Genomic DNA, 25,696 nt, shown 5'->3' on the forward strand with positions numbered 1-25,696 from the left:
AGCCTTGAGCCAGGAAGCCCCTAAGATGACCCTCTTAGAGTTTTCCCTGAGAGCCCAGATGGATTCTGCTGCTCCCCAAGGCTGTGGGAAGAGGTGAGAGGGGTTTAGCAGAAGAAGAGAGTGAGGTAGTCGCAGGAGGGAGACACTGAGGCTGACGGTTTTGTGAAGATTAATTACAAAATCACACTGACGCAGATCAGAACCATAGAGATGACCACCAGGGACAAAAATTCATTTCTTTTCTGCCCTAGGGGAAGCCAGAATATTTGGGTGCCACCGTGGCTGCTCCTGTTGTGAAGCTAGCTGACCAGGACTATGAGCCCCCCAGGCTGTGTTACCACCCCATCTTTTGCGGGAACCTTTCTGGAGGGGACCTCCTTGCTGTATTTGAACTGCTGCAGGTAAGTGAACCAGAAGTGGTATCTGCACTAGCCGTCTATCTAGTCTACCTGGCCAGAGAAGCAGCCTCATGGGAAGTGTATGTACATCATGTTATGCCTGGTCCCTCCCTGCTGTCCTGTGTCCTTCTGGGGATCTGGGAGATGCCATTTAAGAACTCAGGTGACAGTTTATTCCCAGAGCCTCTATGCTGCAAGTCAGAGTCCCAGGAAGAAAGGTCCGTATGGATTTGGCCAGCAATGCTTGAGCAGCCCTATGTGTCAGACCCTGAGCTCCATACAGACCACAGGAGGATATAAAAGGGGAAGGGAGCAAACGTCTATGGACACTCCCATGTGCCCTGTGTTGTGTTTGCTGCCTCACACACCTCTCATCACACTGAAACCTCCCTCAATCCTACTGAGGGAGGGATTATGATTCCCATTTTGCAGATAGTAAACCGAGGATTAATGTAATTGACTGACTTACCTTGTCATGCTGCTCGTCGGTGGTTGAGCTGAGAGCTGAACTTAGACCTTTAAAGCCTTCTGCTCCTTACACTATCACAAAGCTTCCCAAAGACATCGAGTTCTTAGTCCCACTAAGACATCAGGGAATTTATGAACGTATGTCTAGGAGGACTTTTTCAGAAAGCAAAGGCAGGATACTTAGGGAGGGAAGCTGAGCCTCTCAAGTCTGGCTGTCTAGTCAAGGACCAAATAAGACAGAATGGTGACCTGGAAAGAAATGACCAGGTGGGCCTGTATCAGAGAAATTTCTCTCCCTGACCATCCCACTCACTGAGGGCAGGTGGCACTTACCCTTTGGGTCAGATCACTCCCTCTCTAGGAAAGCACATTTTCCAGAAATCCCAATTTTAAAAAATCTCTAGTAGAGAAACTAGAAGACAAACATTCCCAAGACGTACCAAATGAGTAAGAGGGAAGGTGCTGGAGTTGGATCCCATGAATATGGATCTCATTCCCACCACCTACTGGTGTGCGACTGTGGGTAAGCTACTTTATCTCTCTCTGTTTGACCTGCAAAATGGAGATGATAATTAACCTGCCTAAAGTGCCTGACATGGAATCAACACTGAACAAATGCTACCTATTTTATTATTATTAATATTATTATACCATGGAATATTAAAGCAAAATATCTAGTCCCATCTATTTATTCAGGTGAAGAAATTGAGCTGGATAGAACGGTAATGGCTTCCTGGATATGGCAGGTCGGAGCCTAGAATCCAGTATACAGATTCCCCCGAGAGCTGAAGAGACTGAAGAGCATTAGAGGACGGGAACAGCTAGCTACGGGGTTAGAGACACTTGTACTCAAATCCAAACTGCCCAGGTGTGCAGCCTGGGAGCTGCATACGACTACAGAGATGAATTCTGAAGTGCACCCGATCAGACTTTGACTGTCCTCTGGTTTTTGCTCCACTTAAGGAAGAACTTTTTAAGGCTGGAGTGGCTGCCTTGGAGAAAGAACAACCTCTCTCAGGGGAACTGAAGCTGGATGAGCTCTTAAAGGGACAGAGTAGTAGGATCATAGGCATCAGCTCCTGCTCTATGATGGCTGTAGTCTAGGAGGGGAGGAGAGAAGGAGTGAAATCCTTGTCTTACAAATCTTAGCTTCTAAGATTCCAGGATGATCAACCAAGTGAGAGTCTGATAGAACCAGCTCTCACCAGATGGATGTGTGTTGCACAGAAACACGGGCTGTCAGCACTGAAAGGGATCTTCAAAATCAGCTGGTCCAGTCTTTCCTTAATTGAGAGTCCAGGTGATTTTAGGCTGTCAACGAGTCAAAATCTTAGGCTGAAAAATCTTAGGTTGTCAAAACCTTAGGTTGAAACCAGGTAGAGCATTAAATCACAGTGAATTAATGTCGAGGGAGTGTTGCCTGTTTTCCCTCAGGTTGGTTGAGATATAATTGACATATAACGTTGTGTAAGTTTAAGGTGGGCAACATGATAATTTGATATATGTATATATTGCAAAATGATTACCACAATAAGGTTAATGAACACATCCATCCACCACCTCACATAGCTAATCTTTTGTGTGTGTGTGTGTGTGTGTGTGAGTGGTGTGAGAACTTTTAAGATCTACTTTCATAGCAACTTTTAAGTGTACAATACAGTATTGTACCTGTAGTCACCATGCTATGCATTAGATCCCCAGAATTTATTCATCTTCTAACTGGAAGTTTGTACCCTTTGACCACCTTCACCCACTTTCCTCACCTCCCTACCCCTGGCAGCCACCAATCTACTCTCTGTTTCTGTGTTTGTTTTCTTTTTTTAGATTCCACATATAACTGAGATCATACAGTATTGTCTTTCTCTTTGACTTATGTCACTTAGCATAATGCCCTCAAGACCCAACCATATTGTTGTAAATGGAATTTTGCCTTTTTGGATCCTTCTAACTACTTTTAGAAGAAAGTTTCACGCCCATCTGTGTATAACAAGTTTCTTAACCTGCAACCTTTCTTTTTAAGAAAGCATAGGCTTCAGCTTCAATGCCTCTAAAGAAACATCAATGTTATCCACAAGAACATTTCTCAAAGTCTGCTTCTTGGAACACTGGCCCCTCCAAACATAGTGAAAAGAAATTTTAAGAAATGCTACACATGACATATTCCAATAACATTATTTTGTTTTCGTTGGTTTTCTTTTTAAAGTTACTTTCCATTGATGGCCAGTGGTACTTGTTTTACTTAGCAACTTGAAGTTTCCTTTCTAAAAATGAAATTATATCTAATGAAAATGTTTACTAGATAATAACACAGGTGGTAAAAGTGGTAGAAGAATGACTGATTTGGGAAAACCAGCTTGAGTACAATGCTTTCATTTTACATGTCAGAAAGCTGAGACTCCAGGTTAACTGGATGGGATTCAGTCAACTGCTCTTTTCATTGCATGAAGCTTCCTGAAGGGAGTCCCCTAATCCACCAATGAGGGGCTGGACCAGCTGATCCGAAGAGGCCCTCTGAGGTCCTGGCTTTCTCCCAGTTCCACGGTACCACCTCTGATCCTCCCTCCCTCCCTCCACAATCAGCTGGGCAGACCAGTTTGAGATAAGGCTGCTTCCTGACAGTGGGGTGTCAGAGGCAAGCAACCTAAGAGACACAATTCATTAGGGTTTCATTAGGACTTCCTCTCAGTTGATTACGTGTGCAAAAATTAATTTGATCATCAACGCCACTGTCTCAGCATGTGGATCTCCTTCACTCCAGGAAGGCGGGAGCTGGAAAACGCCTTCATTTGTCACCAGCGGCTCTCAGTTTCCGTCTGCGGGTGGTTTACCTTCAGCCCGTCTGTCTCCATTACTGAAAGGCTTCCCTGTCTCAGAAGAAGGGTGTAGTACCTGGGTTCTTCAGTGCCCCACACTGAATTCCTTATCTCCATTTTCCTCCTCTACCCAGCTAGCTGACCCTGTTTTCCCAGTCCTGGCCCACTGTCCCCCTGTTCTCCTAGACTCTCTGCCTTGAGAATTCACACTCAGCTGTAATTCTTCACTCTGGGTTTGTATCCATGAGCAAGCCAATCGTTCCAGCCAGGTGACTGTCCCTTGTTCCCGTAGACCCTCGTTCTCATCAGGATTGTTCCACTGGCCTCTTTCCTGGTCTCCTAGCTTCCTCCTCTTTCTTGTTTGCTTCATCCTCTGCATTCCTTCCAGAACACAAGTCCACCATACCACTCTCCTCTTTAGACATCATCAATGGCTGTCTGTTTCTTATCTCCAGGAGCATTTCCTGAAATCTGTATCTTTGGAACACGAGTCCCTCTAAAGACAGTAAAAACAAAGTTTGGGAAATTCTTCATATTATGTCCCTCTTGGGACTTTGAAATGTCCATTACCATAGTAAAGACTCTGAGAAGTCAGCTACAAAGAAACTTCTGAAATTTCTTGCTTTTTTGAAATTCAGCATTTCCCAAATGTTTGTGAGAACAAATATTTTCTTTTTGCATGGTAGCTCTTAATATTTCATGAAAAGAAAATCTAGCCCATAGGAGAATGTCAGATTTCCATAGCTTAGCATTTAAGCTCTCCCCAAATTAATTTGCCTTCAAACTGCCTTTTCAGGCTCACATTTCAGCACAATTACTCTGCACGTACTGTGACCTCTTTACAGCAGACTTCTGAATTCTCAGACCTCACTGCACAGATGTACTCCTCTGCTTTTGGCCATGCTGTCACCCTATTTTGAAATGTCTCCCTGCTCTGCTGACTCCACCCCCTGCACTCTATTTACCTATTTAGGAAACTGATCATCCTCACAGTTCAGGACAAGAGTTGCCTCCTCCAGGCAGCTTCCCCTCCCCCACCTCAGTCAAATGTTTTCTCCTCTTCCATCCTACATCACTTTGCCTCTTTTTCTATTTAATCCAGGCTTTTTTTTTTTTTAGGATTTATTTATTTATGTATTTATTTTTATTTTTGGCTGCATTGGGTCTTAGTTGCAGCACGCAGGATCTTCGTTATGGTGCCTGGGCTTCTCTTTAGTTGTGGTGTGTGGGTTTTCGCTTCTCTAGTTGAGGTGCACGAGCTCAGTAGTTGTGGCGTGCAGGCTTAGTTGCCCCGCGGCATGTAGGATCTTTCTTCCCTGACCAGGGATCAAACAAACGTCCCCTGCATTGTAAGGCAGATTCTTTGCCACTGGACCACCAGGGAAGTCCCAAATCTAGGCTTTGATAAAGGCAATTGTTTACAGCTTGTCTCCCTTAATCTGTAAATTTTTTGAAGGCAAAGGCCCCAAGACGAGCAAAACGTATGGTACTTTTTTTTTTTTTTTTTTTTTTTTTGTGGTATGCGGGCGTCTCACTGCTGTGGCCTCTCCCATTGAGGAGCACAGGCTCCGGACGCGCAGGCTCAGCAACCATGGCTCACGGGCCCAGCCGCTCCACGGCATGTGGGATCTTCCCAGACCGGGGCATGAACCTGTGTCCCCTGCATCGGCAGGCAGACTCTCAACCACTGCGCCACCAGGGAAGCCCATGTATGGTACTTTTAAAGGCACATCCAGAGGCACCATCCCATCCTGTGCCACCATCACAGCTGTTTTTGTGGCTTTACGTTTGGAGCCACAGGAGCAATTAGGTTTCTCAGGAAGGTGATGTTTTGCAGCCTGGATCGCTCACCTCCTCACCGCCAGGCAGTGTTCACCTCACCTTTTCCCAGCTCCTTTATCTGGTTTGGTTCCTTCTGCAGCTTCATTATCTTGAGCCTACTTGGCATTCGCAGTGCCTGCTGTCTTCTTTTTCTGGGCTTTCTTATAATTAACTGAACCACATCTGCTGATGCCAGCTAGAATATGTCTGTGAAAAAGAAATGGTGATATGTTTGTGCTTTGCAGGTTTTGATGAGCAAATAGGCTTTTTCGAGCATACAGAGCTAATGTGTGTCAGCCAATAAACATATATCAAGAACTCACTGGTTTTGGAGCATTACTTGAGAGTCTGAGAATAATGAAGTAAACAAAGGCTTCCTCTTGGCCAAGCCAGGCAAACTCCCCCAGTGAGGAAAACCTCCTGCTCCAAGCAATGTTTAATAGAACATCTGGCTCCTGAGGGACTTGAAGGGTCAGCTGGCCCAATATCTGAGGTCCAGAGAGGGAAAGGGACTCATGCAGGGTCACACAGAAGAACCTGGTTTCCAGGCTCAGTCCACTAGTTTCTGCACTCAGCCTCCAGGGAGGACACACTGTGTTCCAAGGACTGAAGATTAGGAGAATGGCCACAGTGGCCGGGACCAAATCAGGGGTGGCTTCTTGAAAGACGTACGTGTTGAGTCAGGTCTTGAAGGTAATGTGGGGTGGCCCACAAATGAGAAAGGACCTTTCCTTAGGAGACTTTCTAAGTCCTTTGTGTGAGATTTCAATAAAGCATAGCAATTGTCCTCTTGCGGTTTTGTTAACTCCAAATGCAAAGGAAATAACACCTTTTCCTGGAGGTCTGCCTTCAAAAGACTTCATTTTCTGTTTTACTGATTATGACTAGTCTCTATGTGATTAAATCAATCTCTTGTAGTGCACAGTGGGAGGATAGTTAAGTGTCAGAGATTTGGAATCTGATCAGAGCCCCTTCTCTATTCTACGGCTCTAATTCCCCCGTCTTTTTTTTTTTGACTGAATATGTATATTTTAATGACAGAAAAAAATTAGATTTCAGCCATTTGTAAAATACTTGCATTTATCCTACATACTCAAAACATTCAACCATTACTTTACCACTCATAATTTTTCAGTTGCTATTTAATGTCTATAGGTTTACTTATTTCCTATTTCTATAATATCTGCAAACATTTAGATACCAGAGATATTTTTAAAATGTTTATTCCTATATATTTACTGCTTATATTCTTTAATGAATAAATCATCTGCAAAGGTGTTACTAGAATTTTTTGCTTCCAATAATGTCAGATAACATTCAAAACACTTCAGAGGTTTAAAATCCTACAGAGTATATTGTTCTGACCACTCTGTAAATCACGCAATACTTCTACAACAACACCATTAAATTCAGAAATTATGGAGACTACTTCTAAATTACCCACAGGGTAAAGAATAAGTATGAAGGATATTAGAAAATATTATGAATTGAAAACTTGCTTTTCCAAAATTTTAATATGAAGCTTTAAAATTAATTTATTGTTCTTTTTAAACTTTAGATAAGTGTTTGTGTAATTAATTTTCAAGAAAAAAATGAAAAGAATGAAATACAATGAGGTTATGAGGATCTGTCTTGTTTTCCTCTCTATGCTGTGAGCTCGCTGAAAGCTTATGAAACTATTAATTTGTGACCCATTGTGAGTGCTCACTAAATGTTGATTACCCTTGTGAACGAATGCATTTGTCAATTAAGAAATTATTCACTGTGATAAAATGCATCTTCTTTTTTTTTTTTTTTAATTTATTATTTATTTGTTTTTTATTTTGGGCTGTGTTGGGTCTTCATTGCCGTGTGCGGGCTTTCTCTAGTTGCGGTGAGTGGGGGCCACTCTTCATTGTGGTGCATGGGCCTCTCACTGTGGTGGCCTCTCTTGTTGTGGAGCATGGGCTTTAGGCATGTGGGCTTCAGTACTTGTGGTGCGTGGGCTCAGTAGTTGTGGTTTGTGGGCTCTAGAGCATAGGCTCAGTAGTTTTGGCACATGGGCTTAGTTGCTCTGTGGCATGTGGGATCCTCCTGGACCAGGGCTTGAACCCGTGTCCGCTGCATTGGCAGGCAGATTCCTAACCACTGCACCACCAAGGAAGCCCCTAAAATGCATCTTCTTGATTTACATTTTAAGCTGGAAACATTCCTTTGGTTAAAACAGTGACAGTCTTTCCAATGAGGCCATTGTGTAGCAGCATTCATTTTCCTTACCCCTCCCAATGTCTAACCAGTGCTTGATCTGTGTGGTAGGTCCCTGCGTCTGGGCTGCAAGGGCTCCCTCCACTCGACCCACCCGATGTCACCCAGATCTACCGTGTTCCTGCCAGCATCCGGCCAGTGCTGAGTAAATACCAAGTGGAGGTATGGGGCCCGGAAGGACGGGGTTGTTCTTTGGGATTAAAGGGCACTGGTGCATTGCAATCATGCCTGCACTGTGTCAGGGGGCTTGAGGGGCGGGAAGGAGACGTAACTGATCGGATGGAGCCACAAGGAGCTGCCCCATCTTTTCCTGGAAGAACATCCTGTGGTTCTCAGGCTGGCACGGCTGACTTGCCCACACCTGAGCCACACCTGCTGGCTCCTCCCTGGGCCTTTGTGTGACAGCCCCGCCATCCTCTCTTCAGGTTCTCTTCTGGGGAGTCCGAGAAATGAAGAAGGTGCACCTCCTCTCGGTGGATCGTCCCCAGGTCCTCATCGAGTGTGGGGGGCATGGAGTCAAGTCCTGTGTGATCCAGAGCTACCAGAACAACCCAAACTTCAGCGTCCAGGCAGATGCTTTCGAAGTGGTGCGGGTCTCTCCCCTCCCCTCCCCCACGTGCTCATTCCTTTCATCTCCATAGATGCGACCCACTCCTTCCTGAACCTGACTTGGGGAGACGTTTCAGCGTTTCAGGTGCCCCACTACTCACAAGAAAGAACAGTTTAATTCAGTAAAAAGCCAGAATTTCAGAATGGGATAAAACAGACTTTTGTTGTTGTTTTGTTTTTAACGGTTCTGGGTGTAGATCATATAGTAAATCAAAGAAGGTTGAGAGTGGTTCCCAAAGTGTGGCCCCCAGTTTATCAGCATCACCTGGGAACTTATTAGAAATGCAGATTCTCAGGCCCTGCCCCAGAACTACTGAACCAGAGACTGTTGGGACTTGGGGGTAGGGCCCAGACACCTCTGGTTTGACAAGTCCTGCAGGTGACTCTGATACACACTGGAGTTTGGGAACCACTGGCCTGGAAGATACTGTCACGGAACTTACTACTACAATGGTTAGAGTTTTAAAAAATTATTTGTGCATAGCGTGTCAAAAGCAATGTTTGACACCTGCGCTTTTGTTTATTTCAACACTTTTTTGTGCTCTGATCTGGAACCAACTGTGAAGTCAAAGTTTGCTTTGTCTAACCCAGTCAGCTCCAATGGACACAGATTCTGAATCGAGAAAGACTGGAATTAAAGAATGCGTACTGTGTTTGCAAACCTTCCACATCAGACTTTGTTGAGCCTCGGGGTTCACCAGGGTAAAGAAATGGATGGGGCGCTGGCCCCTCATGCTCAGCGCCATCTTAAATGGCTCAATTCTCATCTGCTTTATATCTTGGGTCTGGATTAATGTTCATCTGAGATGAAAGTTCGGATAAATACAGTAATGACAAAGTAAGAGGATTGAAGACTACTGCCATAGAGAATTTGGGAGTGTGTGATTTTTGCAATTTGCACCTGGGGTGAATCGTTAGTGCCATCCCTCATATGTTGGGTAATGACTCCCTGGCTTGAGAAGGCCTTGCTCCAGACTCTGGCAAGCTGCAGGGGTGACCTGTAGGGAAAGGACAGGCAGGGACAGAGGAAGGATGGGTGCCTGGCTTGCTTTGGTCCTACGCCCAGACAGGTCAGCCCAGGCAGTGCCCCACTTCACCCCGGCCTCTCCCTGCAGGAGCTGCCTGAGGACGAGCTTCTGCACCCACCCCTGAGCATCTGCGTGGTGGACTGGAGAGCCTTTGGGAGGAGCACCCTCGTGGGCACCTACACCATCAGCTGCTTGAAACAGTTTTTGTGTAAATCCAGGGAGCCCCTTGCCCTCACCTCACAGGTGGATGGAGCCCAAGTTGTGCAAGGTAGGAAGCTCCTTCCAGATTCTAGCGCTGTGGGCTACAAAACCGTGGTGCCTGCAGGATCTTTCTGAAGAATTTCCTGTGGTCCCCTCTACTTCTTAGCTACCTCGTTCTGACTTTAAGCCTGACATCAGGGTCAACTCCTCTAAGAAGGCTTCTTTGAATGTGACTTAAGCTCCCTGCTGCCCCTATACCCTGACATTTTTCTTTGCTTGATGTTACTGTAATTTCTTCTGTTTTGGATTTCAGGTGCAGAGTCGAGTTAATTACGCTTCTCAGTTCACGCTGTACAATCATCACTCATCTGTGCAAGGCTTCTGTCTCATTATATCCACTGCCCCCCATGCCTTAGTCCCAGTCTCCTCCCCACTGCAGGCCCCGCCTCTGCTGATGCTTGTAAAATTTAAATCTATTTAATTAGCATATTGGTCTGTGATATGATACGATAATCTTCATTTGGTTTTCTGCTTCTCAAAGCTATGTTTTAAGATCTATCCATGTTGCCGTGGGTACTTTCCCTTCTTAACATGACCTGCTGCATCTACTCTACTTTGCTTTTGTTTTCCCCTCATATTGGACCACTGGGCTGTCTCCAACTCTCCACTTCCACAAAAAATGTTGTGATGGACATGCTATGTGTGTTTGCTGAGGGAGAATCCTGTGTGGGATTTTCTTTGGAACATACACCCAGGAGTGAGATTACTGGCTTGCAGGGAATGCGTACATGTAATTTCATTAAGTACTTCCCTTGGGTGCTCCAGAGAGCTGTACTGGTTTGCACCAGTCTACACCAGTCTATAACAGACTATACCAGTCTACACCAGTCTATATCGGTCTACACGGGTCTATACCAGTCTACACCGGTCTATACCAGTCTATACCAGTCTACACCAGTCTACACCAGTCTACATCAGTCTACACCAGTCTATACCAGTCTACACCAGTCTATACCAGTCTATACCAGTCTATACCAGTCTACACCACTCTACACCACTCTACACCAGTCTGTATTCCCACCTTTACTGCTCTAAAATCCCATTTCCCTCCTCCTCAACAGCACCTGCTATTATCCAACTTTCTGAGTTTTTGTTTCATTTTGTTTGGTGTTTGGTGTTTGCCACTCAGATGGATATAAAGTAGTATCAAATTTTAATTTTAGCTTGGATTTCTCTGAGTACTACTGAGTTTGCACATTTCTTCATATGCTTGCTGCCATCTTGATTTTCCCTACTGTGATTTGCCTGCTCATACACTTTGCCCATGTTTTATGTGTTTCCTTTAATTGTCTTTTTTATATATTTTAGATGTTAATATCCTGTAGATTATTGATATTGGTCATATCTTTTCCCCCTAATCTGATAACTGCTAATCTTGTCTATACTCCTCATCTTTGAGCAGAAATTCTTAATTTTGATGTAATCATATCCATCTGAATTTTAAACTTTATGGTTTATTCTTTTAGACTCTTGTTTAAGAAACCCTCTCACCCCTTGGTCACAAAGATCTTATATTTTCATGTGTGTCAGTGTTATGTTTTTATATTTTACACTTAGATCTTTAATCAAAGTAAAGATCTTTAAAGGGTTTAAGGTAGGGATCCAGCTACATTTATCTCCATAGAGTACATCATTTTCTTTCCCCCAGAGTCTACTAACTTTCCCCATTGATTTGTCCTGTCATCTTTTTCATAAATCAAATTGGCATACGCCCCAAGTCCATTTCTAAGCTTTCTATTCTGTCCCACTGATCTCTCCATCTCTGTGCCCAGGACAGAGTAGGTGCCTATTAAGTGTTGGGTTGAATTTGCTATTGAAAAGTCAGCAGTAGCATGAAGGTCATGGCAGAAATGGAAGCTCCTGATTGGGCAGTGTTCCTAAGTACTGAATTCTACAGCACAAATGGAGAAAAGAGGACCCGTGACGCGGACCAGCTGTTCAGTTAAAAAACTCATGAAGTCCAGGGACATAGCCTTGCTCCCTATCATGAACATGGACTCAGGTGCCCAGAGTTCTGCCAATGTTTGGGGAGTTCACAGACCTCTGAAACCTCCAAGGTTTCCCCTGGTTAACACACTGGGGGAAGGCAATCAACACAGAGGACCTGTGTCCTAAACCTTGATAAACACGATTCCTATGACCACAGTTATTTAAAATGACTCTGAGGGATCAATAATAAGTACAGTCATTTGTTGAGTACCTATTATGCCCCAGACACCCTACATCATGAGCTCTTTTATCTCCCAATGACATGGGTATTTTTACTCTCATTTTATAAATATGGAAAGTGAGGTTTCCAGATGTTAGGAACTTGTCATATTTGAATCCAGATCTGTCTGATTCCCAGTATGAGGTCCCTGAAATGATCACCCTGTATTGTAGACCAGTTGCCTGACCCAATGTACTTTCTTTTTTTAAGAAAAAAATATTTATTTATTTATTTTTGGCTGCGTTGGGTCTTTGTTGCTGCGCACGGGCTTTCTCTACTTGCGGTGAGTGGGGGCTACTCTTCTTTGCAGTGAGCAGGCTTCTCATTGCGGTGGCTTCTCTTGTTGCAGAGCATGGGCTGTAGCTGCATGGGCTTCAGTAGTTGTGGCACACCGTCTTAGTTGCTCCGTGGCATGTGGGATCTTCCTGGACCAGAGCTCAAACCTGTGTCCCCTGCATTGGCAGGTGGATTCTTAACCACTGTACCACCAAGGAAGTCCTGACCCAATGTACTTTCATTTTGCCTATTTCAGATGCATTAATTTCCACTGAGCCTTCTGAGACCCCCAGCTCTGCTCAGGAGCTCCCAACAGATCAAATCTTTGTGGATATTGGGCCGCCTCCCACAGTGGTATCCGACTTGGCCCAGGTTCAGGCAGACAGCCTGGTTGATATCCCTGACCCATCCCCTATGCTGGAGACGGAACACAAACCTGCAGCCCAGGAGCCACCAAAAGACGGAAAAGCTAAGGTCGGAATGTCATCCCTCTTCATATTTACAAGGCACATTAGAGTTTGCTCAGAGGTTTTAGATACTAATCCTCCCACCTACTAGCTGTGTGACCATGGCAAGCAATTTCACATTTCTGAGCATTAGTTTCTTCATCTGTAAAATCGGGACACCGATACCCACTTCACAGCATTGTCATAGAATCAGATAAGTCAGTGTATGTGAAATTAAAGTGCTAGTCAAATGTGACAGCAATATTTAATTGAACAGAAACTCTTAATTCATTAGCTTGGAAAAACAGTGGTTTCCTCATCAAGGCTTATTCCACAAATATTTTGAACCTACTTTGTACAACATCACGTGGGACCAAAAAGATGCGTATTCTGGTCTAAATAAAAGTGAGACTTATCCTCAGTTAGCTGAGATTCTGGGAGGGGAGATGGATAAGTACACAAGACCATAAAATGGGGACATGAGTAATCTTTTAAGTCATAGTTTTAAGTGCAAAATCCTGATGTATCTAGCAACTGACTTAAAGAAGAAAGAAGGTTTAAGAAAGTCCTAAGAGATGACCTGCCCAGCAAATTGTAAAAGCTGAAATAAAAGGCACAGTAAGGTAGATGAATGGCTATTTTCTCAGGCTCTTCCCATCTCATCCAGGCTCAGCGTGACACTCTGACAGCCCACGGGGTTCTCTCCATCCCACCAGCACTGTACCTGCCACTTTATGTTGCAAATTTGTTTGTTTGTTGCCACCATAAAACTGTGGGCTTCACCAGGTCAAAGATGATTTTAAAAAATATCTCTGTATCCCCTGCACTTGATAGAGTGGCTGGAACACCGTAGATACCCGAGAGATGTCTGAGAGCTAATGGATGATAAGTACACGATAAATTTGGCATGACACAACTTTCTCCCCAAATGCTTCCCTTCTTCCATGTATGCATCACACTGCTTCTCCTATCCCCCCATCACTTATGTTGTAGGTGTCATTTATTTGCACCTGTTCAAATCAGAAGTGATGCTAAAGGGGGATTGTCTACCTATGTCACTTAATCCTCATGACAGTGAAGTGAGCAGGTATTATTGTTCCTAGTTGAGGAAACTGAGAATCATAAAATTTCTATTTTTGTTTATATTACGTCTAGAAGCTAATTCCTTTTCTACTATATCACATTGTATCATGTAGCCTGCTTGTCTCCTCCACTGAATTCGAAGCTTCCCAAAAGTAGGGATGATGTCTACCCCTTACATCCCCAATGTCAACCACAAAATCTCATACCTGCTTGATAAATGTCAAATAAACTCCTTAATGGATGACAGATTATTAAACTTTTATTTATTTAAGAGGGACAGAGAGCTGCAATCACAAAACCTGCTGACACCTCCATCCACTTCCCCGAGGGTACCTACCTGTCCTCTTCCTTAGTAACCCACTTAGCCACCAGCATGCAGATCCTTGACACCTAACAATCCATCCTTCATCCCTTGCCAGGATGCCAGGAAACCTTCTCAGAGGTCTACTAGAAGGAGAAAGAGGACCATAGCGGATGAATCTGCTGAAAACGTCATTGACTGGTGGTCGAAATATTATGCCTCCCTGAAGAAAGCACAGAAGGTAGATTCTCTCCTGGCTGTGACAGTCAAGGCTTCGATAAGAGCACCACATCATTTACCACCCTCCCCCACCCCAAATCCTGCATTGTCTCCCCTTTTAAATTCCGCTATAGGTAGGCCCTACTTGGGTGTGGTTCTGTTAATTGCTGAAGGGTTCAAAGCCTGAAAGGACCAAGGGTCCAGAACTGCCAAATCCTTATTGTCTGGCTGGAGCTGGCCCTAGGACACAGGCTCTGCTGTAAATGCTGGCAGGATGTGGAGTCTATCATGGCATCCAGGGAACTGCCCACCTCAGGGAGGTCTAGCCAAGAGAAATGGGGCTCTGGACAGGTGGGCATCAGCGAAGGGGGCTTCAGGTTCACCTGGAGATTCCAGGTCAAAGGGCTCCAGGTCTCCAGCAGATTTCTAAGTTCATATGGGAAATTATCAAAGTAAAGGCAGAGGTCTTGGCCTTAGCAAATGGGAATAATCAGCAGGGCCTCATGCACATGGAATAAGACAGGGATTGAGTTATAAGGCCAGAGAACCAGTGGGGAGTGGGTCTGGAGACTCAGGCGAAAGCTCGGTGGCTGAATCTGGTAAGACTTCTCATCCTTGAGTAAAAATGGAAAGGAAAGTTATTCAGATGTTCTCATCATATTTTATTGAGTAGGAACTCTTCTGATTCTTTATTTGGAAAGATCATCATTTCTTCATCTAGGACTATCCACAAATATTGACCTATAGTTAAATAAACAACTAAATGTTAATCCCTGCTTCCAAACACCCTCGTTTTACTACAATGGACACTACCACTTCTGGTGAGTGTTCAGCCCTTTCCTCTTTCTCTGCTAACCTCCCCAGTCCCAGGACAAACCCAACAACCCAACATGCCAGCCCATAAAACTCATAGTTGCAGATTGAGGTGATGCTCCAGGGATGTGGAAGAACAGTGGGGAGAGGGGTTGCTTTCCCAGCAGCTGAGAGGAGGCTGTACATAGAGGACGAGGACATCTACAGTTTGGTGGCTCTGGTTTTGGAGGTGTGGGCGCCTCTTCTTTAGGGCAGGGCATCTCCCTGCACTTAAGTCCTAGGTCTTTACAGTGAGGCTTCATCTGGGGGCTACTGAGGACTGTTTGCATATTCTTTTAAAATGCAGAGGGCTGAGATAATTGAATTAGAACTGTTAGCAGTCAGGGTTAATAAATGAGACAAGACAGTGTCCATCATCTCGTCTCCCTCTTTTCTCAAAGGAAAAGGAGAGCAATTCCAAGGAGCAAAAAGGCAACACAGGTAAGTGGCTGTTCTGGGGACATTTGAACATGCATTAAGGCCATGTGAGTGAGAAAATGATAAAATGGGAGCCATGGGAGCAACACTAGAGCCCAAAGCCCTCATTTCCCTAGTGAGGAAATAATCCCAGGAAGATGACAACACTTTAAAGAGGTCACATAGCTGATTTGAGCTGGATGGAGACCAGATCCCAGGTCTCCTGAGTTCATTTGAGTGCTGAAATCGACCCTTTGGCTCAAGTCCCTACGTTGACAGTCTTAATGCAGAAAGAGCAGAGTAAAAATAGGAGCAAGCTGGGATGGCAGGCCAAAACCAGCATGATAAACTTTAATACAGGTGACCTGGATTTAGCCTCCAAAACTCAGTTGACAAGGTTTGGGTAGATCTGGTTTGGCAGAAGCTCAAATGAAGAGCCCTGGGATTTGAAATGACCACAAACTTGATGTAAGCCAATGGTAAGTCTTGGCCTAAAAACAACAGTAACACCAAGTGCTGTTTCAGGTGGCACAAAAAGTGAGAAAACCAGAGCCAAGCTCAGTTCCTCAGGCCACTCCTATTAGCCTATTTAATTCTAAGACCAACCCCATGACATAAGCAATAGTATCTTGATTTGCAGATAGTAAAACAGAAGTACAAAGAGGCTGAGTAACTTGCCCAGGTTTATACAGCTAGAAAATAGTGGAGCTTGGGTGATTTTTCTCCAGCATCTGCTCCTAAAAAGTTACTGAATAATCTAAGTACATTTGTGACATTGTGTTAGACCCTTAGCATATTTGAGCCTGAGGTTGTTGAACTAGATGATTCTCAAGTTCCTAAACAGATCTGAGAGGGAATGTATCTAAAGCTTTGGTGTCACTCCATCCTGGGTCTGTTCTTTGCTAGCTGGGTGACTGGGCAAATTACTTACGCTCTTCCTGCCTAGCTTCATGAATTCTTGCATATGGCGGGGAAGGCCAACACACTGCCAGCCCCAGGGCATCCACTGACACTGCACTGCTGCATAAGTGGTATCTCTCCTGCTCTTTCAGTGCACGGTCTGCAGGGCTATGTGCAGAAATCCTACAGTGAAATGTTACTATTTCTTTCTTAAAAGAAGGGTCATGACACATGCCAGAGCAAAGGGAAAGAGGGAGCTTGACTTTGTCTCTTCTCATCTCAACAGCATAAGAAGTCTAACCATTTTCACTAAATATCCACAGAGGCAAAACCAGACGAGGTAGTGATAAATATAGATGGCCCGAAGAAGAAGAAAGACAAAATACTCAAGAATAAACTCAAAGAAAAAGAAATCCCCAACCTGGCTGTCTTGCAGGTGTGTGGACACAGCCATCTTGGCCATGGTTAGGGTGGGAAACTCAGAAGGCGGGCGTTCTTTTAGTGCTTCAGTCAACTCCAGCATACCTTTGTCTGAATAACTTACTTTGTCTTTGTTATAATCATCGATGCAGAGTAACAAACTAACAAGCATGCAAGCCAAGACCGTGGAGCTTGCTATTTTTCTATTTTCTACATCCTCCTATTGAGAAGGGGCATAACTTAACTTGGTTAGCCTGGATGCAACCATGTAATTTACAGTGTGTGAGTTCCCCTGGGTTCACCTCTTGGGGCTTGACATCATCATGCAGATATGTACAGACTCGAAATAGCAGGAGTTTTAACTCTTACAAAAGTCAGTTTTGTCAGACCAGTCCTAACATTAGCCAGAGGCTATTAGCTAGAGGCATATTGATGGATATGAAAATGGGCATTATGAAAATTATGTACCTAGATAATGAATTTAGATAAGTAATTTTGATGGGAAATTTGAATAAGTGATTTAATTTTATTACTCAATCAAAAACTCAATTCAATTTTCCATTTCTAAAATATATATGTCATTTTCTGCTTGGAAAATTCATGTCTACATGCATTATAATAAAAACAAATATTCCATCATTTTATATGTGTTAAAAATGAAATGTTCAATGAATAGTTTTTAATTTGAATGTCCTCAAAATATTGTAGTCTGTATCCAACAATCAATGACATCAATTAGCTATAAAAAGCTTTGTCACATTTATACTTATATATTATATTTAAAATATTGTTGGTTTAGCGATACTTCTTGGAATTTCAAAGTTTATCAAAAACGTTTTATAAATTTCAGAGTGGTACTTAGTTCTAGGAATGCCAAGTCAATCATATTCCTTATTTTGCTGAAGATAAATTAACAGCGCCTCTTAGATTTTTCCAAGGGGCATATACGAAGGCTGGTTTTGGAGAATCTTGGCAGTTTTCATTAAATCAATCCTGGGCTTTCCTTCCTCTGAGTACACTCTTCTCCCTTTTTCCTAAAGATATACGATGGGGATCTGGAGAGTGAATTCGACAATTTTGAAGACTGGGTGAAAACCTTTGAGTTGCTCAGAGGCAAGTCTACGGAGGATGACCATGGCCTTGACAGAGACCGAATCATAGGAAAGTTTAAGGCAGGTTCCAAGGTTAACCCTTTTATCTGGCTCTCCTGTCCATAAATGTCGGATATGACTCAATTCTGTTGGACTGTGGTATGCGATGTCTGTAAGGAAAATCCTTAATCTCTCTGCAGGCCCCTCCCTCTCTAGAACCCCACAAGACCTAGCCCCAGTCTTTCAAGGTATTTGATTTGCAGCCAGTAAAGTGGATCAGAGCTCAGTCTGTGGAATATGAGGAGGCAGAGTCATTGCCTACAGGGATCACTTAAGTTTACTCTGCTTTTCCCACTCCCTGCCCTACCAAACATATGATTTACACAAGCCTATCAGCTGAATGATTAAATTAATCAAACAACACAAACCCTTCATCTGGCAGACTTACGGTGTCAGCACCACAAAGCAGTAGCTGACACTTACTAAGAACCTACTGCATGCCTGGGCCCTTTATATGAAGGTGATGTGTTGGAAATCGCATGGGCATTGCAGCTTGACAGTCTGGGTTTAAATCCTCATTTAGGATTTAAATCCTAACTAGCTTGTGATCTTGAGCAGTACTTGACCTCCCTGAGCCTCGGCTGCAGCATCTGAAAATAGAAATACTGAAGCCAAGATTGAATGAGATAATGGGAGAAAACACTAGCTCAGCACCCTGCATGTAAAAGGCACTCAGGATTCCATCTGATGCTCCTATTCATTTCTCACATAACAGCCCCGTGAGGAGGGTGGTACTGTACCAACACTGATTCACTGATGTACCATGAAGAAGCACAGATGCAGGAGGGTTATGTGAATGGCCTGAGGACATCCAGGGGACAAGAGTAGCACCACCCCACGTCCTGTTGGGTCTCAGGCTGTGCTCCTTTTCCCAGCGCTATGCCCTAGACATTTTGTTGTTGTTGTTTTTTTAATTTAAAAAAAACCCTCTTTATTTTGAAGAATTAAGAGTCACAGAAAGTTGCAAAGATGGTAGACAGAGGTCTAGTTGACCCTTCACCCAGTTTCCTCCATTGTTTACATCCTATGTAAATATCAAAGCCAGGATATCCACATTGATAGAGTGTGTATATAGTTTTATGTAATTTTTATCACATATGTAGCTTTGTGTAACCACTACCACAAACAAGATACAGAGCTATTCCATCACCACAAAGATCTCCATCATGCTACCCCTTTATAATTATGCCCTGCTTGTGACCGTCTCTATCCTCTGGCAATCACTGACTTATCCTCTATCTTTATAATTTTGTAATTGCAAGAAAGTTATATAAATGGAATCCTCCAGTATGAGACTTTTGAGATTGGCTCTTTTCACTTATATAACGTCCTTGAGATCCATCCAAGTTGTTGCATGTATCAATAATTTATTCCTCTTCATGGTTGGTTTTCAGCGGGGCATATGACTATCTTGTTTCAATGGGTAGTGCTTTGTGGTTCCAGGGCTCCTTCTGCATCTACAAAAGCCCCGAGGATTCCAGCATCAAGGACAGCAAGCAGCTGAGAATCCAGCAAGGGATTCCATCCAACCACCCCATCAAAGTCCTGATCAGGGTGTACATTGTTGCGGTGAGGCATCCTTGTTTACTCTGAGGGGTTGTCTTAATCTCCTAGAGCTGCCATAACAAAATACCGTAGACTGGGTGACATAAACAACAGATACTCATTTTCTCCAGTTCTGGAGGCTGAAAGTCCATGATCAAGGTACCATCAGAGTTGGTTTCTGGTGAGACCTTTTTTCCTGGCTTATAGATGGCCACCTTCTTGCTGTGTCCTCAAATGGCCTTTCCTGTGTGTGTGTGTGTGTGTGTGTGTGTGTGTGAGAGAGAGAGAGAGAGAGAGAGAGAGAGAGAGAGAGAGAGAAGAGGAAATCTGTTGTCTCTTTCTCTTCTTGTAAGGCCACCAGGTCTATCGGATTAGGACACCACCCTTATGACCTCATTTAACCTTAATTAGCTCCCTAAAGGCCCTATCTCCAAATACAGTCACATTAGGGGTTAGGGCTTTGACATAGGAATTTTGAGAAAACACAATTCAGTCCATAACAGAGGGTATGAAGTTTGGTTGGTAACATGGACCTTTGCTGGCTTTTCACTGAGCGAAAATATTTCCCAGGCTGAGAGGACTGCTCTGTGTAGCTTTATTTGCTCCCTGTGGTTGCCTGCTAGCTGGGCAGGAAACCAAGTAGCACTGAAGCAGGAAGCTCACAGGCAAGACAGAGGGAAAAACCAGGGCAGAACAGGGCAGCTGCCACTGTGCAATCCTCCCCCACCTCCGGGGCTCTGCCTCTGTTTGGCTTCAGTCAGAAATTCCATTTCCAGGGTATTTCCAAGAAAAATATTATCTGCCCTAGGCTTCCCCCTTTCTGATACTGAGAGCACTGAACACTAATTGTGAAACTTTTGGCCTGATTGCCAGGAAGCTTGGGGCCAAATTTGGTCCTCAATCAAAGCAACTGTGTGCTAGACGTTTATGGTTCATGTATTTGTTTTCATCTCCTGACCTTGGAGTTGATTTTCATAATCTTACTTGATTGTAGTCATCTTATTTTATATAAACTCTTTGCTTAAATTGCCTACAATCTTTTTTAGAAACCGAAATGAAACATAAAACAAAGAAGAATTATTCTTTAATGCCAGGGGACAACGAAACATCCCCTTTCCATCATGCAGTTCTCATGTTTCCTTTGTTATTAGCAGCAACGTCATCATGGCCATGACCACCATGTGCCAGGCATGTTCTAATCACTAAGGATATCGTGACGGAAAAAAACACAGTGCCTGCCCTCGAGGAAGTCACAGTCTAGTTGGAAAGATGAGAAGTAACTTGTAAAGTTATCCAATAAAGGATAAAGGATCCAATAAAGGATACTACAAATATCCAATAAAGGATACTTGTAGTATCCTTTATTCATTCATTCAACAAATATTGGGAAGACCCTGTCCTAAGTCCTGGAGTTAATGTAATGAACAAGACAGACAGTACAATAACTTGTAAAGCGTTATTGGCAATGCCAATAGTCTATATTAAACACCCACCCACAGGATAGTTTAGACTAATCTTTTCAAAATTTTGTTCAGGAAATCACTCATGTCTTGGGAGAGATAATTAATATGGATTCCTCTGGAAATAGACCATGTATTCAAATAAATTCTAGAAATGGTGCATATAGTCATTCATTTCCCTTCTCCAACACCTGAGATTCACAAAGCTCATTAGCATATTCAAGGCTCTGAGAACTCCAGAAGCAAAGAAACCTATTTAACTGTTGAATCTTTAACAGCATTTTCAAAACTTACTGCCCACACCTACTTTTCCTCCCTACAGGAAACAGTGCAGAACTCAGGTTCTACGGGACATATTTTGGGGAACCCAGAAATAAGAGTCTGAATAGTAGGAAGGAAAGGGAGAAATCTTTTTGGACTACAAAGACTGGAGAAGGATTATGATTATTTATTCATTTAGCAAATATCTACAGCACACTTTTATATGTATATATATGTATATGTATATATCTATATCTATACCTATATTTCTATATAGATATAGGTATAGATATAGATATTTATATACAGGTACCCTCTAGACAAAGACCAAGAATGCAGATCAGGTTCCTGCTCAGGAAACAGTGTGGAAGAAGGAGAACAGGGGCTGGAACTTGAGGACCAGCAGGTCTTGAACAAATGAAGAGTCAGAGGGTGGCAGCCCTGGGTTGTAGGTAGTAGGATAAATTATGGACAATGCTTTTCATTGACATTTCTAGTAATGGTGATTATGTGTGGTTTGCTCTCTTACACTAAGATTTAATTAACTAAATAATAAGTTAATTTAAAAATCTCTTAATTTAATAAAACACCAAAGAAGTAGAAAGTAATACTACTTAAATTTTGCATGGAGAAAGAAATCAAATCCCCCCACCTCTGCAATTCCATCCCCAGAAACTTACCCTTCTTATGTATATATACTCTTCTTATGCAAACACATCTCTATCTATTTACACCTGTCTACAACTACACCCAGGTATTTACTTAACGGAGTCCAGCTTCATGTATTACATGTTGATCTTCTATTTTCTTTCTTTACTTAGTAATGTACCTTGGACATTTTTCTAGATCAGTACGTATAGGTCTTTCTCATTCCTATTAGTAGCCACCTAGTGTTTTCTTGAATTAATGTAGTATCCTTTATTCATTCACTCAACAAATATTGGGAAGACCCTGTCCGAAGTCCTGGAGTTAATGTAATGAACAAGACAGACAGTATCCTTGCTCTCATGGAGATTATAACTAATTGGGGGTGGTGTGGGCATTAGGAGCGTATGAAAATAAACAACAGACAGATAAATAAGCAAGATGAATATCAGAGATAACTGCTAAATAAAGAATTAAAATTAGGGGATGTAATCAACTATACTTCAGTAAAAAAAAAAAAAAAATTGGGCAACGTGGTGACGAGAGTAAATGGGGAAGGGACAATTTTGGATGGAAACCAGGATCTTGACCACTAGACCATGGGGCCAGCAGGGGAGGGACAATTTTGGATGGAGTTTCTCCCTAAGTAATTGACATATAGGTTGTTCACAATTTTTAGCTATTAAACAACGTTCTAATGAACAACTTTGAAAACATAGCTTTGTGTGCTTATACCCTTCTGTCTGTAGGACAGAGTCCTAAAAATGAGATTGTTTCTTATCCAGCTCTCATCTCCGCAGTTTCTCCATCTTCTCCATGTCCTTCCTCACCAGCTCCCTACCCTGGTCCTCCCTGACGGAAACAGATCGTTACTCAGCTGACCAACGCTAAATGCAAGACTGACGGGGTCATGGATTCAGAGTCCACTATTTCTGGGAGGAGGCTTTAGGTCTACCCCATAATTTTACATATTAATCTCAGAGAGATGACATGTTTTGCCCAAGATCACATGACTACCTAGAACTGGAACTCAAAATTCATGCCTTCTGCTTCCTGGTCCAGCAGATTCCTCATTACTCTGTGCCAAGGGCTGCTTTCCACTGGGGAGACAACTCCAGAGAAAGTAGGACTTGGGCAAAGCTGATAACTTTTCTTTTAACAGCAGAGTAGAGAGGCTAAAACAGTGGTTCTTAACTTTAGCTGCACACTAGAATCATCTAGGGAGCTTCTAAAGATCCCCAAGTCCAGGGCCAATTTAATCAGAATATCTGGGAATAGACCTCAGGCATCAGAATTTTTTAAAACTCCCAGGTGATCCCGGTGCCAGCCAGTGTTGAGAACCACTGGACCAAAGGGATTTTTTTCTCTTCTCCAGGCATTTAATCTTAGTCCAGCGGATCCAGATGGCAAATCGGATCCCTACATTGTGGTCAAGCTTGGCACAACTGAAATCAAAGACCGGGACAAATACATCCCTAAACAACTGAACCCAGTATTTGGAAGGTCAGTGGCCATCTGGGTCTCATTGCATTGTCCTCTCTGCATTTGTTCTTATGGTGCTTCTGTAGGGTGTTTGGTTTGGATACGTGTGTGGGTCTGAGTAAACAGTGCAGGAGATTAAATGCCAACTCCTGCCCAGGATAACAGCCAATCAAGCCTCTCTTCATGGAGAAGGGCTGAATTCTTTCCTTGGTCCCTTCAGCAGCTTGGTTCTGCATGGTCTTCATGGCCATGGTTTTCCAATAATGATTTTCCCAGATCTCAAATTTAAGACACCACTTGAACAGTCACCAGATTCAGCCTCCTGCCTTGGAGAGAGTTCCTTTTTACAAACAAGATAACCAAGGCCCAGAGAGGTTTAGAAACTTGTTCAAGTTCACACGGCTCATAAGTAGAAGAGAAGGGGCCAGATGTTTGGTCTTTTGTCTTCTCCCAAAGAGATTTTTCCATCATATCATCTTGCAGTTCATTTGAGGTGACCCCTGCAGTCAAAAAGTGGAACTGCACCCCGCCTGCGTTTTGTTTTCCTGCAAAGTGTTTACAATGCATCGCACTTGTGTTATGTTTAGGTGAAACAGGCATTCTCCAGTTCACAGCACCCCTACCACCCCATTTATCTTCTAAAAGGGGATGTCACACATTTATGTGCCCTGCTTGGGTTTGTGCTCTTGACTGCCAGTAACTCTGGAGTCAAACAGACCTGGGTTTCACTCTGCCACATACAGGCTGAGTAACTTTATGCAGACAGCTTAACCTCTCTGGTCCTAGTTTTTCTCATCTGTAAAGCAATAGCAGTGATACTTGACTCTCAGATGGCTTTAGAAGATTAAATATGACAAGCACCTAGCATGTTGTCTATGATAGTGCATAGTAGCTGCTCAAAACTCATTCGCTTCCTTCCGCTCCCCCTTGAAAATCATTTTAGCAATGCACACATCTTACGTGTATTTAACGTCTTTTTTCCGGAGTAACAAGGAGCATGGGATGAAATCTTTATCCACCTCATTTAAATTCATTTACACACTTGTGATCGCTTTGGACCCTCTGACATTTGATCAGCACCAGCCTCTTACATTTTATTGCTCCCAAGGAAATAAGGCAATAAACAATCTTGCCTGTTCAGATGAAAGAGATGGATTAAAAAGACATGCTGGGGAAACTTACCCTTGCTTCCCTGATAGGGAGATGACCTTTATCATTACCTGCTGTTTACGTAACGGGCACTTCATTTTGTCAAGTGCTTTGCAGTCACGGTTTATGAGTTGCTCTCACCACAGTGCCATGAATTAGACTGGTTTTATAACCTCTGTTTATGGCTGTGGTAAACAAAAGAAGAGGATGGTGGAATAGTCCTTCCTGCCTCTGGCATTTCAGAGCCTCTTCCAGAAGCCCTCCAGGTGTGGATGCTTTGTTGGATGTATATTTAATTGTTACTCAGGGGCAGACATCGTTGGCTCAATCTGTGTTCCAGCAGGGAGAGTGGAGGGCTCTCATCCCCGACCTGGGGTCTGGGGAATTCCCCTTTGAGACCTCCCCATAGGAGAATGTCACAGGCTCCACCCCTGATGCCCTGGCCCCTGGTCTGCTTTACTTTTCTTCATAACCTGTGACATGAATTGGTGTGTTTATGTGTTTATGTCTGTCTCCCATCTCCCTGCTAGAATGTAAGCTCCATTTGTGCAGGGACTTGGTCTAGTCTGTTCAATGCTGCATCCCCAGCACCTAGGACAGGGTGTGGCACAGAGCAGATGCTCTTTAAATATTTGTAGAATGAGCAAATGAACAAACAGATTGACAAACAACCCTTCAGTCAGTTTTCAGTGGGATTTCATGGAACCCCATCATCCTGAGGGGCTACATATCTGAAGAGTTGGTTGTTCCTCATTTTCTTAAAAACCACAGTGCCTGGCACATAATGGATATCTCATAAATGTCAAATGAACAAGTGAATCAATAAAAGAATGAATGAATGGGCAAAGAAACAGTGAGACATCTTTGCTCTGAAGCTTTCGGTACTGAATGTTTCTCCAAGGCTCAGTTTTCACCCATTTCAGGATGCATTCTCTTTTCTCACACCAATGCTGTTTCTAGGGATCCTATCTCAATGACACACACACGTTGGTATAAGCCTAGTTTATCCCTGAATGACTGGAAGTCCAACCATGGTGAGCTGTTTTTGGTAGTTTTTCTAAGGCAGCGCTAATGAAAATTCAGGAGAGGTGAACCTGTGAGCACATAGCACACAACTCTGGGAGATGGACCAGAACAGTTGAGCCCTCTGTCCTCTGTCATGGTTGCCAGGGGCAGTTAAGCACTTAATAAATCCTTCCTTGGTGGCAGCAGCTTGGTGATGGCCAAGCTCAGAGGTG

The 25,696-nt window shown here is 43.3% G+C and overlaps 1 protein-coding gene across 1 annotated transcript in view; it reads left to right on the plus strand.

Annotated features, from left to right (window-relative positions):
* Positions 1 to 25,696, plus strand: part of FER1L6 (fer-1 like family member 6) — a gene marked incomplete at both ends in the record, with an annotated part of 157,764 nt that overhangs the window by 106,010 nt on the left and 26,058 nt on the right. The window contains 11 exons of the mRNA XM_079722359.1: positions 252 to 401; positions 7,796 to 7,906; positions 8,170 to 8,331; positions 9,469 to 9,649; positions 12,384 to 12,601; positions 14,076 to 14,198; positions 15,430 to 15,469; positions 16,669 to 16,781; positions 17,806 to 17,937; positions 19,360 to 19,485; positions 23,203 to 23,330. Of these exons, the coding sequence (XP_079578485.1) occupies positions 252 to 401; positions 7,796 to 7,906; positions 8,170 to 8,331; positions 9,469 to 9,649; positions 12,384 to 12,601; positions 14,076 to 14,198; positions 15,430 to 15,469; positions 16,669 to 16,781; positions 17,806 to 17,937; positions 19,360 to 19,485; positions 23,203 to 23,330 (1,484 nt within the window). The remainder of the gene's footprint in view (positions 1 to 251; positions 402 to 7,795; positions 7,907 to 8,169; positions 8,332 to 9,468; positions 9,650 to 12,383; positions 12,602 to 14,075; positions 14,199 to 15,429; positions 15,470 to 16,668; positions 16,782 to 17,805; positions 17,938 to 19,359; positions 19,486 to 23,202; positions 23,331 to 25,696) is intronic.

Source organism: Hyperoodon ampullatus, assembly GCF_949752795.1.
Source record: "Hyperoodon ampullatus genome assembly, chromosome: 17".
Lineage (NCBI taxonomy): Eukaryota > Metazoa > Chordata > Mammalia > Artiodactyla > Ziphiidae > Hyperoodon > Hyperoodon ampullatus.